The sequence below is a fragment of the Dictyostelium purpureum genome (assembly GCF_000190715.1).
Source record: "Dictyostelium purpureum unplaced genomic scaffold DICPUscaffold_494, whole genome shotgun sequence".
Lineage (NCBI taxonomy): Eukaryota > Evosea > Eumycetozoa > Dictyosteliales > Dictyosteliaceae > Dictyostelium > Dictyostelium purpureum.
Window position 1 is genome coordinate 1 of NW_003519828.1, and position 19,741 is coordinate 19,741.

At 24.5% G+C, this 19,741-nt stretch overlaps 5 protein-coding genes across 5 annotated transcripts; 2 read left to right on the top strand and 3 right to left on the bottom strand.

Annotated features, from left to right (window-relative positions):
• Nucleotides 1-896: 896 nt before the first annotated feature.
• Nucleotides 897-2,245, top strand: DICPUDRAFT_158968 (uncharacterized protein; the record flags this gene model as incomplete). The annotated part of the gene is made up of 2 exons (XM_003293976.1): nt 897-918; nt 1,887-2,245. The coding sequence occupies 2 exons, from the start codon at nt 897-899 to the stop codon at nt 2,243-2,245; spliced, it is 381 nt and encodes a 126-aa protein (XP_003294024.1).
• Nucleotides 2,246-2,774: 529 nt separating this feature from the next.
• DICPUDRAFT_158969 (uncharacterized protein) lies at nt 2,775-7,211 on the bottom strand (the record flags this gene model as incomplete). The annotated part of the gene is made up of 2 exons (XM_003293978.1): nt 2,775-5,408; nt 5,481-7,211. 2 exons carry the CDS (start codon nt 7,209-7,211, stop codon nt 2,775-2,777), a joined length of 4,365 nt encoding a protein of 1,454 aa, XP_003294026.1.
• Nucleotides 7,212-8,393: 1,182 nt separating this feature from the next.
• DICPUDRAFT_158970 (uncharacterized protein) lies at nt 8,394-10,211 on the bottom strand (the record flags this gene model as incomplete). Its single annotated transcript, XM_003293979.1, has 2 exons — nt 8,394-8,852; nt 8,946-10,211. 2 exons carry the CDS (start codon nt 10,209-10,211, stop codon nt 8,394-8,396), a joined length of 1,725 nt encoding a protein of 574 aa, XP_003294027.1.
• A 1,148-nt stretch (nt 10,212-11,359) lies between these two features.
• Nucleotides 11,360-15,882, top strand: DICPUDRAFT_158972 (uncharacterized protein; the record flags this gene model as incomplete). The annotated part of the gene is made up of 3 exons (XM_003293977.1): nt 11,360-11,416; nt 12,697-14,516; nt 14,661-15,882. The coding sequence occupies 3 exons, from the start codon at nt 11,360-11,362 to the stop codon at nt 15,880-15,882; spliced, it is 3,099 nt and encodes a 1,032-aa protein (XP_003294025.1).
• Nucleotides 15,883-16,040: 158 nt separating this feature from the next.
• On the bottom strand, nt 16,041-19,100 carry DICPUDRAFT_158973 (uncharacterized protein; the record flags this gene model as incomplete). Its single annotated transcript, XM_003293980.1, has 2 exons — nt 16,041-17,719; nt 18,467-19,100. 2 exons carry the CDS (start codon nt 19,098-19,100, stop codon nt 16,041-16,043), a joined length of 2,313 nt encoding a protein of 770 aa, XP_003294028.1.
• Between the last annotated feature and the right edge of the window lie 641 nt (nt 19,101-19,741).

Genomic DNA, 19,741 nt, shown 5'->3' on the forward strand with positions numbered 1-19,741 from the left:
ACCTCAGAAGTGATAAACAGTGTGTATGGAAAATAATGGTGTGGATATTAAAAAAAAAAAAAAACTGGAATAAAAAATTAAAAAATTAAAAAAAAAATTAAAAAAAAAAAAAAAAGATATTTTTCCAATCATGATGATTGGTGATTTGGGAAAATAAATAAAATATTTAACTATATATAAAACACCAAACCAAATATTTTTTTTTGCTATGGAAAGTGATGGGGATGGTGCTTTTTTATTTTGAAAATTATTTTTCAATAATTTTTTTTTTTTAGTGTTCATTTTTTATTTTTTTTTATTATTTTTTTTTTCATATAAACCATTACTTGCCCAATTTCGCCCATTATTCATTTTGCTATAAACATAAAAACCTAATTATTATCATTTTATTGAGCAGTAGAGTTTTTTTTAAACAAACGAGATTTTATTAGTTTTTTTTTTTATTGAAAAAAACTTGTTTTTCTTTATTTTTTTTTTTTTATATTATTTTTTTTTTCTTAAATATAAATTCCTTAAATTTTATCGTTTGTTATTTCCTAATATCTTTTTTTTTATTTTCTTTTTTTTTTTTTTTTTTTTTAATAAAACAATTACTATAATTTTTTTTTTTTAAATATTAATATTTAATTGTATTATAAAAAATTTATAATTTTTATATCTAACAATCACATTACCACCATATTATTATTATTATAATATTATTTTGTATTTAAAATTTTTATATCTAACAATCAAACACTTTATTTTTATCCTTATATATATTGAATTTAAAAAAACACACACCCAACAAACAAATAGATTTTTTTTAAAAAAAAATACCCACACACTCACTTCAAACACAAAAACATATTTTTTTATAAATTAAATAAAATACACATAAATATACTAATTAAACAATGGCAAAAGATGATAAAAAATGTATGTATACAAATATAAAAATCTGTAATAATAAAAATAATAATAACAAAAATAACAACAACAAATAAAAACTTGTATTGAAAAAAAAAAAAAAATAAGTAGATAAATAATTAAATTTAATTACTATTACCTGTTGCTATTTTATACTTTGACATATTTAAAATATTATTTTTTTATTTAAAAAAAAAAGATTTTATATCATCGCTTAACCTTTTTTTTTAATTATTTATATTCACATTTTTTTTTTATTTTTTATTTTTTTTATTGAAAAAATATTTTATATTTGTTACTTAAATTAAATTAAAGTTATTTGTTTATTAGTTTGTTTATTTATTTGTGTTCTATTTTATTTTTTTATTTTTTAATTATCTGTTGTTATCTTTTGTTTATTTTCATCATCAAAAACATCATCAATAATCTATAAAATTTTATTTGTATTAAACAATAGTTTTAAATTATAAATATCCAATATAATACTATTGTTAAAATCATAATCATAATCATAATCATAATCAAAATAATATTATCATTATTATTATTAGTTTTGTGTATTCTATTTTTATTGTTGTTTTTTTATTTTTAAAAAAGTATTTACATTTTTTACAAATAAAATAAAATAAATAATTATAATAGATAGTATCATATATGCATGTCCATAATTTTAATTATTAAAATTTAGTATAACTTATAACAAAATTAAAAAACTATATATTAAATTATTTTATTAAATAATATAATATTTTTTTTTTTTATTTTTATTTTTTTTTTCTTTTTCCTCTTTTTTTTTTTTTTTCTCCTACTATAATTATTTATTTGTTTATAAGCAACACTTATTTTTTAAAAAAAAGACAGTTAAATAAATAAAATTAAATTAAATCAAATCAAATAAATTATATTTATATTAATTTTTTTTTTTCGCACAAAATAATAAAATAAAATGACAATTTTTCAAATTAAAAAAAAAAAAGCAAATTCAAAACCACAAATCAGTGAATTAATGAAAAAGCTATTAGAGCCACAAGAGGTTGTAATTTCAAGATATAGAGACGGTGAAGGTATCCCAAGAATAGAGGAGTTCAAAGAAGCTGTTAGAAGAGGTTTCTTTTTAATTAAATTCCCAAATACATTTGGTGGTTCCGAGATTGGTGTTTCATTAAAAGGTTTACCAAAAGAATATACTTTAAATAATTTAACTAGTGAATGGTCCCCAGATGGTTCAACTGTTAAAATCCTTGGTAAAGTCGAATTTCAATCAATCCCAACAAGATTCAGAGCTCAATTTAGATTAAGCTCGCTTGAAGGTGTTGGTAATTTAGAGTTACTTTAATTTTTTTAAAAACTATAACCATTACCATACAAACACACACACCAATATCTTTTGATTTATTATCAAGAGTTTTTTATTTATATTACTCCTTTATTTTTAAAAACTTTTCATTTTCTACTTTTTTATAATTTTCAAAATGATAATAATAACTTTATCATTATATAACTGTCAATCAATCTATCAACAATCAATAACAAACATCCCCACCTGTAATTAATAGTAACCAAAAAAAAAAAAAAAACACTTTATATATATAATATAAACAGTAATAATAATAATAGTAATAATAATATATTTATAGTAACCATAAAATTGTTTTTTCTATATAATAAGTAACAATTAATAAATCGGAATTTGTTTTCAGGTTTAAATCTAAAAAAAAACAAACAAATAATAAAATAAATAAATATAATCTTTTTGATTATAAATTCTAAAATATATTTTTTTAATTTTAATTTTTTTTTTAATATATATTTTTATTTTTAAATATATTGGATTGTTTATTATTATTATTATTATTTGGTTTAGTTTAGTCTAATTTAATTTTATTTAAAATTAAACTATTTGTTAAACCTATTAAACTTCCTGTTAATAAATAAATTGGTTTTTTCTCTTTTATATATAAAATACCACCAAGTAAAGTTGCACCTATAACTCCGCTGATTATATATTGATTCTTTGTTGATGGTGTTGGTGTATCGGTGGGGGTTGTTTCTAAATTATCTTGGTCGGTTGGTGTATTTCTATTTGATTTTGGATAGTTTGAAATATTTAATAATTTTAATAAACTAAATCCGCCTGCTACAAATAATCCAAATTTACATCCAAATTTTAATAGTGATATAAATTGTTCCTTATTTGTAATGTCAATGACCGAGCCTTGAGTAAAATGATTGGTACTGATGGCGGTGTTGTTTAATAATCTATAGTACATAATTGAAAGAGTTGATGATGTTCCTAGTAAAATGGAGTTAATAGTAACAGATTTGAGGAGTGTTGATAATGTCTTTGGGTTTGATTCAGCAGTTTGCTTAGATTTATAAATACTATCATAATAAACTGTGGTATCTGATGTTGGTGTTGATGTTGATGTTGATGCTCTTGATAATGTTGGTGTTGTAGTTGAACCTTTATCAAATTTGTGAACTTTGGTGTTATCTTCTTGAATTGGTATAGTAATGCTATGATTATCAATATTATTATTTGAAGGTACTGGATATTTTTGATTTGCACCATCGATAGAATTATTTAGTGACGATGAAGAGGATGTTGGTTTATCATTATCGATGTATGTGTGTGTTGTAATGGTTTTACTGGTTATTGGTGGTGATTGTATTGATATGGATTGCTGTAAAGGTGGTGGGCTTTCAACACCATTCGAGAGATAGGTATGATGAGTTGTTGTGGTGCTTGTAACTATTGTGGTTGAGGCTAGTGAGGGTGTAAGAGGTGGTGTTTGTACAATTTCAGAAATACCTGCTTCGATTTTTCTAATTTTATTTTCTAATTTACGTAGTTGGGTGAATTGATCTCTATCGTCAATTAATAGTTGTGGTTGTTGAACAACTGGAGAATCAGTGGTAGTATTTGAAGAAACTATTTGATTTTCAATTTTCAATATCTTTTGTTGCATTTCACATAGTTTTAATTTTTGTTGATTCATTTCCTCCAAAAGTAACTGTTCATTGTTAAAGTTTTGGGTTTGAATGGCTTGCTTTTGGTCCTCGATATCTGAAAGTTTGTTTGTAATATCAGACTTTGTAAACTCCATTTCTTTTAAGATAAAATCCTTCAAACATTGAATGGTCTTTTTGCTATTGATTTTGCCCTTTTCAATTACCAATGATAAATCACTTCCTAGTTGAATGATTTCATTACGTTCATTATAAAGGATGCTTTTAATGGTTGCTGCTCTATCTTTAATATTGTTGAATGTTGAGGAGTCTATAGTTTCATCATCTTGGATAATATTATCTTGTGGTAATTGTTCAAACTGCTCTTCGCTTTTGCTGTTTGATAAAGTTGGTTTTTTATTTTGTAAATCAAAGTTAACTCTGCCTAATCTATCAATTTCCTTAGTTAATCTATCTACTTCGCCTTCGGTCCAACCTAGTCTTCTATTTACGACCTGTAATTGAATTTGGAATTGTGTGCATTTTAGTTCACTATTCTCCAATGCTTTAAAGGTACTTTCACAGGACAATAATAGATTTGCATGTTCATCAGACATTGTTTTTCTATAGTTTTCAGCTTGGTTTAGTTGTTCAGTAACTTGGCATAGTTGTTCAATTAAACTAAATCTCTCGGTTTCAGCATCTCTGATACTGATTTGTAACTCTTCACGTTCGTTTGTTAATTCATCAATAATATCTTTTAACTTTTCGACATTGTTCTGGCCCATTTCTCTAATCTCTAAAATGACTTGATTAAATTTATCAGAGATAAATTCACGTTCTTTTTGCATTTCTTCAATAGTTTCGAATAATGAATGGTTATCATTTCTCAACACTTCGATTTTACTTGATAATACACTTTCAATACCTTCTTTTTCTCCTACATCTGCCATTAATTCATCAATCTTTAATGATAGCTTGTCTCTTTCTTCTTCTACTTTTTTGATTTTATGTGATAAATTTAAAAGTTCTTCTGAATTATTTTGTTTATCATTTAATAACTCTAGATGTAACATTTCATTATGATGCTTCCATCTCATTAATCTCTTTTCTAATTGTTCAATTTGATTTCTATAAAATTCGATCTCTTTTTCCATTTCTAATTGATTGGTTCTAGGTGCATATGGTGGTTCTTGATTATTATAGTTATTATTATTTTGATTATTATTACTAGTATTTGAGGGTATAAATACTGAAGAAGAGGGTGAGGAAGAGGGTGAGTTGCTTATATTTAAAGGATATTGTTGATTTTGCTGTTGTTGCTGTTGCTGCAAAAATGAGGATGATATTAATGGTGTACCATTTATATTATTATTATGATTATTATTTAAAACTGGACTGTTACTAAAACTACTATTGCTATCTGAATTAATTTTAGAAATAACTGCTTTTGATAGTTGTGATGCCATCTCTAATAAGTGTTCAGTAATATCTTTTAATTCAGAGTCTCTATTCATTTTTTCTGTTTTTTCTTTTTCAATCTGTTGTTTCTAAATTTGTTAAAAAAAAGTTTGTCAATATAAAGTTTATATTTGTTTATAAAATAGTTTGAATAGACTTACCAAGTGAACAAATTCAGTTAATAATGAGTTGATCTTAATTTTAGATTTGCCACTCTTTATTATACCTAATTTGTTATTGTTGTTACTGCTATTGCTTGATGCTTCATTCTTATTGTTAGATTTCTTTAGTGAGTCTTCAATTTCAATGATTTTGTTCTCCAGTTGAATTAAAGTTGATGATACCTCCTCCAATTCACTTTTAATAACAATTTGTTGTTGTGGTTGTGATATGTCATCGCTTGGGGCAGCAATTTCTATAAAATATTGCGATACGTCTTCAATTGTTTTCTTTAAATCTACCTTGGCCTGATTAAAATATTCTCTTAATTTAACTCTTTCCATTTCTACTTTGCCTCTGGCTTCCATTAACGAGTGCTCTAATGATTCTCTATTACGTATGATGTGTTGAATTTCTTCATTGTCAATATCGCTACCACTAAAATTAATTTCGATTTCCTCATCATCATCATCATCATGGCTGGAAATATCTTCTTCACTTTCTTGTTCAATATTTTTATTTTCTTCTTTAAGGTTATCGCTTGTTGCTGTTGTTGTGGTAGCAGTGGTTGCTACTGTTGTTGTAGGTGTTATTTCGTTATCTGTATCTCCAATTTCGCTTCGTCTTGTTAATGTTGGTGATGGTTGTTGGTATTTTGATACATATTTATTTTGAGGTCTTTGAGCCCATTGTCTTAATAGTGGTGATGAGGTAGGTGATGATGTTGATTGTTGTGGTGATTCTAAATTTACATTGGTTAATGGTGATTGTGGTGGTGTTTTTTGATTTATTATTACATTGTTATTATCATTATCATTACCATTATTATTATCGGATGATTTACTAAAATCTATAAATAAACTTTCTTGCTCTACATCAGAGTGTTCTTCAACGCTATTAAATACCTCTTCATCCTCTTCTTCATCTTCTTCTTCTTCATCCTCTTCTTCATCATCATCATACTCGTAGTCTTTGTTTGGTGAGGATTTTTTTGGCTCTTGTTCGCTGGTATCACTTTCGCTGCTATTATGTGGGTAATATCTAAAATTTGTTGATTCCTTTTTCTTTGAAGTTCTTGTTGAGATTTCTTTGTCGTAGTCGTCATATTCATCAAGTTCAGTCTTTTGTTGATTTTCATACGAGTTTTGTTGAAAATATTCACCTTCTTGATCATCATCGCTAACCTTCTTTATTATTACATCGTCATCTTCATCGTCGTCATCATCTTCATCATCATCTTCATCGCCTTGGTCATAGTCATTTTCATCATCATATTCGTAAATTTCATCATCATCGTCGTCCATATAGCCTCGTTGGTCCATATGGTTGTAGTAGGAATCTTGGGATAGTTCTGTGGGGTGTTTATTAAAGTGATAGATTTTTTGAATTGTGTCAAATTGAACTTTAGGTTCGTCTGGTAGACCACTAGCTAATAAATTTGTACCAAATTTCTCTCTGTCATATAGTTCTTGTTTCATTGGTGAGTCTTCAACCCAATATTCTGTTATTTTAGCTTCCTCTTCATCACTGTCATCATCTAAATCCTCGTCCTCTGTTGTAATAATTGCAGTAACTTTTGAATCTTGTTGTTGTTGGATTTTCTCTTCATCATCTTTTTTCTTTATCTCTTCATTTTCCTTTATAATTATTTCATTTTTATTATTTATAACATTATTACTATTGCTTTTATTTTTATTGTTTTTATTTTTATGATGGTTTTTTTTACCCCCCATAGTATTGATTATTGGTTTATATAGTATAGTATTTATCTATTTTTAATATTACTATAATTATTAATGTATATATTATTATTAATTGTTTAGTTTTGTTTTTGTTTTTGTTTTTGTTTTTTTTTTTAAAAAACTTAATTTTATTTATAATTAATTTATTTTAAAATTATAACTTGTTTTGTGTTGTTTATGGTGAGGGAGAATATAAACAATAACAATAAAACAAGATTTATAGAATTATATTGATATTACAATTTTAATTTATAAAATATAAAAAATAGAGTATATCAATATGTTATTTATAAATATATTGGTATTAATTATATAATATATTATTTTTTGTATATAAGTACAAATTATAAAAAAAAAAAATAAAAATTAAGATAATTTTATTTTATTTTATTTTTTTTTCAAATTATTTTTTTTTAATTTTTTAATTAAAGTGTGGTGTGTGTGTATGTGTGTGTGTTTTTGTTTGTATGTTGAGTGAGTGAAAATAACAATTGAGATACTGTTTTATTATTATAATATGTTGTAGCACCCCTAAATAGTAATTAAAATTCGTCTAAAAAATACATAAAGAATGTGGGTGAAGGGAAATTAAAGTTTGAATAATGAATAAGTATATATGTTTGAAACCCAATTAAATAAAATAACTATTAAATAAAATATAATTTAATTTAAAAATAATAAAATAAAATAAAATAAAAAAAGAAAAAAAAAAATAAAAATAAAAATCTTTTTTTTTTTTTTTTTACATTTATAAAAAATAAAAAAAAAAAATAAAAAAATAAAAAAACTGAATGTTTTTTTTTTTTCAAATAATTTATTTTAACAAGTTTAAATTGATCACAACCATGTTTGCGTTATAATTTTATTTTGTCAATTTAAAATTTCTCCATGAAATAAAAAAATGAATCAGAAAAAGTTTAGTGTTTGTTCACATTATAAAATTATAAACAAATAAACAAATAAACAAATAAACAAATAAACAAATGAATAAATAAATAAACCAATATTTTAGAATGAGAAACATTGTTTTTTTTAAGATTACTATTTTTAGTTATTTTCAGTTTTCGTATTACTTTGTGAGAGAGTGTGTAGGTGTGTGATTAGAGTTTTTTTTTTTTTTGATTTTTTGGAATAAATAGGTTTTTTATTTTTTATTTTTAGTTTTTAATTTATTTATAATGTTGAAGAACTGTTTAATGTTGGAATAACATTTTCAAATAGATATGAACATTTATTATATAATGAACCATGTTTAAAACCTATTTGAATTAATACCCAACCACTACCATATGGATAAGTTACAACAGAGACAATGGAGATAATTAATAGATAGAATGAAAGGAATTTTTTCATTGAACCTTGCATTCTGTGTGGTTTCTTACAAATTCTAAATAATCTGAAACGATCGACATAATACTCTACTATATTACAAGCTACGCCAAATACTGCTACAATTGGATAGATTGGTATACCCAAATAAACGATAAATTGTCTGTAAAGAATTTCTAAATACTCTTCTGATAAATCAAATTCTGGTTTATAGTAATCGCTTGATCTTTTACCTGATTGTTCTCTTCTTTTTCCGATTGCTGCAAAAATAAGTGAATATATAATTTCCCATAAATTTGATAACTAAATAATGAAAAAAAAAAAGGTAATAGTTTTTAATTAGTATATTTGATATATATATATATGTTGATTGGATATTCATAAAATTATAATTACAGTTAAATCTAAAACTAAAATTAATAAAAATTGAGAACCAGCATCTACTAATGGACAACCTTCTAAAATTGCAATATGAGTAATCTTTTCAAAGATTTGATCTCTTAAAATATAAAGAATAATAACATTGACAACTTTGAAAACAAAAAGCTTTAAAGTATTGTGGATCTTAAAGAGGGTCCATGTTGAATGACGTTCGAATCTTGTTAAATAGATGGAAATTTGGTCGTAAATTACATTGATGATTCTGATGATGGCGGCTGAGATGAATGAGGTGACAAGTGAGAGAGATAAAAAGTTGTTTTCTTTGTAAGAGTTGATTAATTTTAAAACCAATGCGCACAATACAGTCGATATACAAAGTAGGATGATGAAAATCGAATAACTAATGACACGTCTAATGATACGTTTTTTTCCAGAGAGATTAACATTCTTTAAAATGATATCATCAGAATCAAAACCGTCTTCAAAGTCTACCTTGTTGTTTTTTTGGAAATATTTGTTTACTTTGAGGGCATAGATTGGACCTACGGCAAACGATAAAAGTACACAGGCAAAAGTTGACCAGAAATAGTATAGTTTGGCCTCACTTTGATAGTAGGATTGAAGATTTGGTGCAATCAATATATAGTCTTGAATGGTGAAACCACTGAAATCGTCCTTTCTCGAGCCATAATAAAAGTGTGGCACAAGATTGATCAATACAAAGACCAATAGTATGACGTTGACTATGATACAAAATGTGATGAAGTTAAAGTATAAATAGATACCAGTACCATACACCCTCTCAACCTCTGCGTTTGAGCATGCGATCGGTAATGCTTGCTTTGAATGTTCGTTTGCCGCTAAATAATCCTCGTTATCTTGATGTGCATATGCTACTGATATAAGAAATGGTTGTCCTGATTTAGTATATGAAACCACAAAACCCTCTGGTACTTTTGCTTTCTTTGATCTTACATTTGCACCAAACATATTTTCTAAAAATTTATCTTTTATTGCCAAGTCTTCGTAATCTTGTGCATCTGGTGATGGTTTTAAAAAAAGATATTGTGAATCATATAGATCTTGTTGTTGCTGTAATTGTTGCGGATTATGTTGTATTTGTTGTTGTTGCTGCTGTTGTGGTTGGAATGTTTGGTTTATATTTATTTGCGATTGTTGCTCTTGATGCAGATTTGGAAAATATGGTGATTGTGGTGCTGATGAATCATCCTGTTGCATATAATATTCCATTGGAACACCATCATCATTACCCTTTGTCATTTTTTTATTTATTTTGTATTGTTACTATTATTACTATTATTTAAACTGTTTTATTTAGTTATTCTATGATACATGTATATTTAAAAAAAAAAAAAAAAAAAAAAAATTTTAATTTTTATTGTAATATCTATTTATTAATAAATTATATTAATTTAAAATTCAATAAAATAATAATTAAAATAATAATTTAATTGTTATTTTTTATTTGTTTTTATTTATTTGTTCAGTTGATTTATATTATTTTTTTTTTTTTTTTTTTTTAAATAAAACAAAAATTAAAATTTTTTTATTTTATTAAAATTTTTGTGTGAAAGTGGCGGTATTGTGGGGGTGTGTGTTTTTGTGTATGTCTTGTTGTGAGTGATTTATTATTTTTTACAACAATAGTATTAAAAAATGAAAGTGTAGCCCTTTATCTTTTATATCCAATAAATGATAAAAAAAAAAAAAAAATACTCTCAGAAGTAAAAATAAAAAAAAAAAAAAAAAACTTTAAAAAAAAAAAATAAAAATCTAAAATTAAGTTTTTTTTAATGCGATTTGAAGGTTTTTTTTTTAATTTTTTTTTTTTAATTTTTAAATAATTATTTATTTGTATCATTTACGTTGCAAAAAAACATAACTTATTTTTGGTGATTGTATTTATTTTTTCTTAAATTACAAAAAAAAAATTAAAAAAGTAAAATAGACCAAAAAAAAAAAAAAAAAAAAAAAAAAAAAAAACACAAAAGGATAACCACCCTTTTTCTTTTTTTATTATTTTTAACTAAATCTTAAGATTGATTAAAATTGTTTAATATTTAAATCTTTTGTTTTCTAGTTTAATTAAATTTAAAGAGGCTCCATCTAGAATACCAGATAGAGGTATATTCAAATCTGGACCCATTCCTTTATGTGGAAATACAGTTTCCATTTAAATAATTAATTCAGCTTGGTTCACTATTATTATTATTATTATTAAAGGTTTTGAATTGGGAATTAGAGGTTTATTGAGGATGTGTCATTGTTTGGTAATAATGGTGGTGGTACTGATAGGCAAAAATAATAACTCGAACCTACAGAGGACTTATCACCATAACTATCAATTAACAATACTGATTCTACACCTTGTTTTAACCACTCTATGGATTTCTTTTTACAGAATAATAATGAATCGGTGGGACTCTCATTTCTATAACAAAGTTTGGCAGTGCGCTGTAGAGACTGTAGGTTTTACTATAGTGCATCAAAGATGAAATAGTAGTCTGGACGTCTAATATAACCATTAGATAGCATGAATTTGGTATACCCACAACTGCCCTGGCCCAGTTCTTTTCTTTTGGGTGAAGATTGGATAAAGCCATCAATTTGCATAGATAACTGATAAGTTTGATTACCTACACCAAACGATACATTTCTAACATATATATGAGTTTTTATATGATTTCATCTTGATTTAGATCAATTATTTTATTAATTGCTTTTTTTCTTGATGTTTTTATAAAAAGTAAAAAAAAAGTATAATAAATAAATAAAATTAATAAAAAAAGAATTTAATCATTTCTAGTTTATTTATTACATACAAAAAAAGGTAATATATGATTTAAATCTACAAGTGTTGATGATGGAATACCAATTTGTTTTTCACCCATATACTCTATTAAATTATAATTTCGACTGTTAAAAACATTAAATTTATTAATGGTAATTTTAAAGGGCAATATAATATTTATTTTATTTTCATTATCATCATTATTAAAGTTTCTTTTATTTTCTTCAAAAACTAAATCATAATCAATTTTTAGAAAAAATACTAAAAATAAAATAAAAAAAATTATTTATACTTTTATATATTATAGTAAAAAATAAAATATGATGATAATACTTGTTGTAATTTTATTATTTTTTTTTTAACAGATTATATAAGATATACAAAAAGAGAATGAAACACTAAACACAATGCATAAAAAAATAAAAATTCAATAAAAAAATTAAAAAAAATGTGTATATTTAAATGGGTATAACCAATTATGTATATTTTATTATTTTTTTCAAAAAATAAATCAATTGCAAAATGTTATTTTTAGATTTTTTTAAAATTTTTTTTTTTTTTAAATTTTTTTTTTGGCTGTGCTGTGTGGTATATTTTTTTTTTAAGTCGGGGGTGAGTTAGTGCTACATCTGATTGGATATTAGAAAGTGGTTCTAAATCAGTTGATAATATTTTTTATTAATATTATTTTTTTAATTATATTTTTGCCCCATTTTTTTTTTTGTATGGTGAATAAAAAATACCATTATTTATTTTTAAATAAAAAAATTAAAAAACTTATTAACTCACAAAAAACCAATTAATATAATTAACATATAATAAATAAAAATAAATAATTTTCTTAAAATTAATAAATAAATAAACTGTACAGTAAATCTAAAAAAATAAAAAAATAAATCATAAAAAAAAAATTAAAAAAAATTAAAAAAAAAAATCAATTAATTTTTTAATTAGAAAATGGAGAAAAGAAAAATAAATGATGGTGATAATATAAACAATAATCCCAATAAAAAAGTTAATAATTTAAATAATAATTTTGATAATAATAATAATAATAATAATAATAATAATAATAATAATAATAATGTAAAAAATATAGATTATCAAGATACAGATGCCATGAAAACAAACAAAGTAAAACACATCATCGAACCAAAAATAAAAAACCTATTAAATTATGATGATGATGATGATAATAATAATAACAATAACAATAATAATAATAATAATAATAATAATAATAATAATAATAATACCTCTGAAAATTCAATATATAAAAGATTCAAATCAATAACCTATTCAGAAACCAATATTCAAGAAATAAATGATTTTGCAAAGGAATGTGGTATACCAACTGAAGGAGTAGAGACTATAGAATTGTATAAAAGGATTAAAAAGAAATTAAAATATTTAAATAAGATAGAGGAAGAAGAAAGACGAAACAATAATTTGAATCCTTTTAGAGAGAATCAGCAGCTAAAAATTACAGATATTAGCGTATTAGAAAAATTTTTTTGGTGTGTTTTTAGAAATAAATTTTTATTCAAAGAGATATTTTCGTGGCTACAAACAAAAATCAATACTTATGAAAATCTATATAAAATTTCAGATATTATGAATAACTATAGCAATGGGTGGGAAATTTTAAGAGATAAAATCAAGGGTAACAAATACTTATATTTCGGCCATAGTTTTGCTTCATCAAATATGACTCATATCTACATGAATAAAGCTTTCAAGGTAAAATCAGAAGCCAATAAAATGTTTTTTACACAATTGTACCTCAAGTACGAATTTTTTAAAGATCATGAACAGTCTTTTTCCGATCTTATAAGAAGCGGAAACATATTTGCAATGGATATCTATATAAAGGTCAAGAAATTCCATTATAGTGATGTGCAAGAAATTATTGCTTATCTAGTAGATATCAATCCTCTCGATTTCAATTTGAAGTTTTATCATGACTACAAAACAATTAATTATCTCATTGATAATAACTACTTTCCAAAGAGAACGGATGTAAATTACAGTTATATAAACTTTCTTGATAGGTCTTTTAAATTAAAACATTTGATAAAGGCAATAAAGGTTCTTATAAAACTCAAATATAAAGCTGGTGGTTTATCTTTAAACTCAGAACACAGCGAAAAATCTCGTGTATATACCCCAATCCAAAAAAAAAGAAAAGAAAATGTTTTCGGTGAACTTACCCAACCAGATAGACCATTTTACTTTTATTTTAAAAAAAATAAAACATTAACTGATCATCTCATATTCACCGTTACTAGGGTAAAGATGTACCAATTTCAAGAGGGTGGTGAAGACTCTGATGAAGACCCTGTTGAAGACCCTGTTGAAGCCTCTGATGAAGACTCTGATGAAGCCTCTGATGAAGAAGGTGACGAAGACACTGGTGAAGTTTTATATGAAGGCCCTGATGAAGATACTGCTGATGAAATATTAAAAGAATTTTCAAAAAATAGAGAATCGAAAATGAAAAAAGTAGTGGTTTATAATCGTCAGTTTATTAATGGGCTTCAAGAATTAAATGAATTATTATCATTTAATTTTTCAGATATTCAATTAGATACCAGTATTCAAGATAATGTATTATTAGAATATTATTATTCAAATTCTTTAAATAATGAAGAGCTTTTAGATATGGAGTATTTTAAAGGAAATCGTGTTTTGGATCTTTTAAAATCGGAACAAATATCTACTTTGGTAATCAATAGTTCAAAATATAAAACTGTAATCAAAGAATTGTTTAAGCAGTATTTATACGCAATCAACATATTTGATGAAAAACCACAATTGTATTATTTTTTATTCAAAGAAAACAAGGATATGGTAGAATTGGCAAGAAAAAAAAAATGGGAAGTCACACGTCTATTTGATCATTTTTTCAAAATTTGTAGTGTTAGAAGCAAAGATTTTCAAAATAGTTTCATCTTAAGGTATCTCCAAGAGAAGGGTCCACTATCAGATGAGATATTAGAGTACATTTTCCACAACAACAACATAGATGACATCGAATACTTTGTAAATTTAAGTGGAGATCCTATATCCTTTTTTAACAGTAACAAAGATATAATATTACCTACAATTCGGTCAACAAAGTTTTTGGATCATTTATATAAAAAATATCAAAAAGAATTTTTTGATAATAAAAATCAATGCTGGCAAGCCATTACCGACAGTAAAGTGCTTCAACACTATGAAATTCTTATGAAGGGTTTGGGTCATGTGTTCTATTTGGAAGATCAATTTGGTGACGAAAATTCCACTTTTTTGGCCCATAACATCGCAAAAGCATTAAAAAGCCCATATATTTATGAAGTTTCACCAACATTAAGATTTTCAAATTTTAAAGAATCATGGCAAAAGTTAATATGTGAAAATAAGCAATCACTATTAATTCAAATATTAAAATCATTCAAGTTTAGCAAAATCGATTTAACAGATCTACTTCATTCCGAAAACGACGAATTGTATATAAAATTCAAACCATACATGCTTTTAAATTGGATATTAAGTTCATATGGTGGCCCAAATGGTAAAGAGTACCCAATATTAGATCCAGTAGAGCCCGATGGTTTTATTGAAGTCCACAAAGAAATTTCAAAAGATTATACACTGATTGTAGAGTTTACTTCTCATGATTTTTTAATTTTTTTATGTTTGTGTAGCCGTTTTGATGATGCTTTCAATTTAGTTGGTGATAAAGTTGAAGTATACAAAAACAGTTTTTATCTACTAGTATTGAAAAATTCAAAAGATTTTTCCAAAGTCTTTATTCAGTATTATTGCGAAAATAAAATCAATCAAAAACTCTATTTTGAAGTTCTATTATTTATACTTCAACAAGAAGCAAAGAATGGAAATGTACCATTTTTCAATTTAATAATTTTAAAATACCCCCAAATTATCAAACCCAAAGATTCAACAGATGGCTTCTTAAGCATGGATGATTTAATAATCATTGCAGAGCATGCAGTTCAATCATTCGATATTACCCTTTTAAATTTATTTAAAAGTTTTATTCCTTTTAAAGAAAAAAGAATTAAGTATTTTAATGTTATATACGAAGAAGCAAAAACTATAACCCGTAAGGAATATGATAGTTTTTTTTCTGAATAAAAAAAAATAAATAAAAAAATATATTTTTAATTAACAAGATTTTAGTTTTATTGTTTTTTTATAAAAAAATAAAATAAATTTTTACAAACGAGAATTTAAAAGTTTAATTTAAAAGTTTAATATTAAAAAGTTTGATATTAAATAGTTTATTTGTTAAATTAATTAATAAATTGATAAAAAACTTCGTTTAGAAAATCTAAAAAATCTGTATTTGAATTTGAAACAATTATTGATTTTAAATTATAAAAATTATAAACTATTTCATCTGGATTGTTATATGTTGGTGCTTTGATTTTTGTTCTAGAGTTGTTTATAATTAATGTTTCTAATTGCTGAAAATCTTCTAAATTAATTTCTTCTTTAAAGCCAAATCCATATATTGATAATGTTTTAATTTTATTATTTCTAGGGAGATCCTGTGCTAATAGTGGTTGGTTTTTTGTAAAATAAATTTCTAAATATTCTAAATTATAAAAATCTTGTAGCTTATAGTCTTGTAGTTTGTTATCAGAGAAGGGAATGTGTATTTTTTTGATAATTCCCGGATTTGATCTAAAATGACTTAAATAGATATCTAGACCATACACTTTGACCATTATATTTGGATTGTCTCTGTTTGGGAAATCAATTCTATGTTCATAGAGGTAGTTGTTTATCTGTAGCAATTCAACACTAGAGGGTATTGATTCTGGCTCTATTATTTGATTAAACTGATGGCTTAGAATAACAGTCTTTAAATTACCTGATTTTGGCAGCGAGTTCCCCAGAGGCTGATTAAATTCTGACCCAAAATTAATATAGGTTAAAGTTTGTGGAAATATATTATCATCCAGTGGAAATCCACCATTATTATATAGACCAATCGATGAAAATGATAATGATGTGAGCGATAGCGGAAGTTGATAGTGGAGGATCCTTTGGTTAAAACCTTTATAACAGTCTTCGATATCTGCAATAGTATACTGAAATTCTAACTTTTCAATTGAGTTTGATAAAATTGATAAACCAGATGAATCGATAATTTGGCTACATTGGATCATTAATGATTTAACTTTATTTGGTATGATCTTTTTTGTTAGTTGGGATTGCTTGGTGGATGAATGAATGTTGAGTAATTGTAATGAACATGGAAGTGCTATCGATTCTATAATATTTTCGTCTAACTCTGATTTTGTAAATAGATTAAATTCTTTTAAATTATCTGGTAGCTTTATATCGTTAAATTGATTGATGGCCAATGTTAGTTTTGAAAGTGAATTTGGGAAGGAGATCTGTTCGAAATTATTAGTTAACTGAATATCGCAGTTGAATGGGAAAAAAAGCTCTTCTAAACTATCTGGCAAGATACTTGTATTAAGTGTGACTTGTTTATTGAATACTCTAAGCATTAATAGTGATTTGGGTAGTGAGTCAGTTTCAAAGCAGTCACAAAGAGTTGGGCTCTCAATAAACTTTATATCCAGCTGTTTTAAATTTGGAGGCAGCACACCTTTTCTTATCTGATATCCATAGGGATCCAATTTTAGACATGTTAGTGATGGAGGTAATAGATTTGGTGGTAATTCTTGTTCATTAATTTCCCAATTTTTGTAGAGCCTTAATCTTTCTAGCTTTATGGCGGGTGATGAATTAAATATTTGCATTAAAGTCTCGATTCTTTGATATTCCATATCTAGTGATTTAAGCCATTGTGGAATCACTCTGAATGTATAAGACCCCAAGAGTAACGACTCTATATTCATTGGCAAGCTTTCTAATGATACGTTTTCATTTAATGTATAGTTTTCGAGTACCAATCTATTTAAAAAAGGTTTGAATTTATAATTTCTAAAAGAATCTATTGAATGGAAAACTCTTTGATAGTTGAATATTTTAAAAACTCTAAGAAAAAAAAGTATTTTTTTTCTTAAAAAAATATTACTCCAAACAAGATTGAAATTATATGTATTATTTATAATTTTATCTTTCATTATTACTATTACTATTCTATTAATTATTAATTATTACTTTTTGTCATGACAAAGTATACTCTAGTAATCTATTTTTTTTTTTTTTTTTTTTTATTACATTTCCAAAACAATGTAATTTAAAAAATATTTATTATTATTATATGCTGGTTATATATTGATTCATTATTTAATATTGATGTGTCAGTATGGAAATTTGTTGTGGGGGAAAACAAAATAAATTAAAAAAATAAAATTAAAAAATATAAAAATTAAAAAAAAAAATTAATTAAAAAAAAAAAGAAAAAATAAAGAAAAAAATCTAAAAAAGAAATAATCTATTTTTTTATTATACTAATTTTATTAATATTTCATTTATTTAGATCATCTATATATTAATAACAAATTGGTTTTTATCTATCAATAAAATTTGTTGAAATTGGCTTTTATTGTTTTTATCTCTATAAAATTTCTTTTTAAAAAAAAAAATTAAAAAAAATGATCCAAATGAATTTTGGTCACAATCTAAAATAAAATATAAGAAATTATGTTTATTTAAATGGAATTTAATAGTTATTAAAATATAAAAAATTTTTTTAAAAGGTGAATGAGAATTTAATCAAGAGATTCTGATAGACCTAAATCTAATAGATTTTTATTGATTTCTACAATATCTTTTTTGGCTTGTTCTAATCTGTTCTTTGTTTCATAAGAAACCTCTATTAAATCTTGAAGGTTAAACATTCTTTTAAAAGGAGATGGAACATTAAAAGAATTGGTGCAATTATTTTTGTAGTGTCCATGAATACATTCTTTACAATAAATTTCATAGTTAAAACTTGCATCATTATATGGTAAAATCAAAGGATCATTTACCATTTGATGACAAATATTACAAAATATTTTATTGAAATCTAATTGTTTATCCTTTAAATTTGTTAGGTTTTGGATAAGTTTTGTAGAAATTTCTTTATTTTCTCCCAAATTTGCAATTTTAACCATTGTACCAATGATTTTTTCTAATTCTTCTAATTGTTGAATGGCCTCTTTAGTTTCTTTATAACTTATTTTTGAAGTTAAAATTACACCTGTAACACCTCCTAATATAGAACCCACACCAATGGAAAGTGCAGCAACTCCAGCCGCAATACCGACTATTGACATACCACAGGTAATAGGAGAAAGGACAACTCCCACTACTAATAGAGTCGTGCCAGCTAAAATGGCACCACCAGACACCAAAGCTTTACAAATTTTTTCAATTCTATCCATTTTTTTTTTTTTTAAAAAATAATCCTTCCCATTTTTTTCCCGCACATGAACAATTTTGCTAGAATTAGTTCCAAATAATTCTTCTGAAATTATTTTGATTTTTGTTAATTCCCCAATCACCATACCACATTTTCTAAGATCATCAAAATCATTTTTTTCATACTTAAACTTTAAAACTTCTCCATCAATTTTATGTTTTTCCATAATTTTAATATGTTTTGGATCTATTTTTTTAGATTTAAAAAAATTTGAAACTTTTGTTACATCCCAGTTAATAGGTGGGTCTTCTATTTTTGTACCTTCTTTAATGCTTTTTAAACCTTCTACTGCTCCATTTTGTAGATCTTGATGTTTTTCTTTTATTTCCTGGATGAAATCTAAAATATCTTGATTAGTTTTGGGTTGATATTTTTCATCAGAGCATCTATCATTTAAATTAATTAGAGATTTTACGAATTCTATATAGAATTTATCTAAACTTTCAAAAGTAGTTATGTGACCTTTTAATGAATTCTTTAAGTTTTGCAATACTCATATTTCTTGAATACTCTCGCTCTAATAAATTAGATAGGTATTTTCCATAGTCCTAATGAAGAAATAATTAATATTTAATATTTATAAAATAAATTGATAAAAAATCA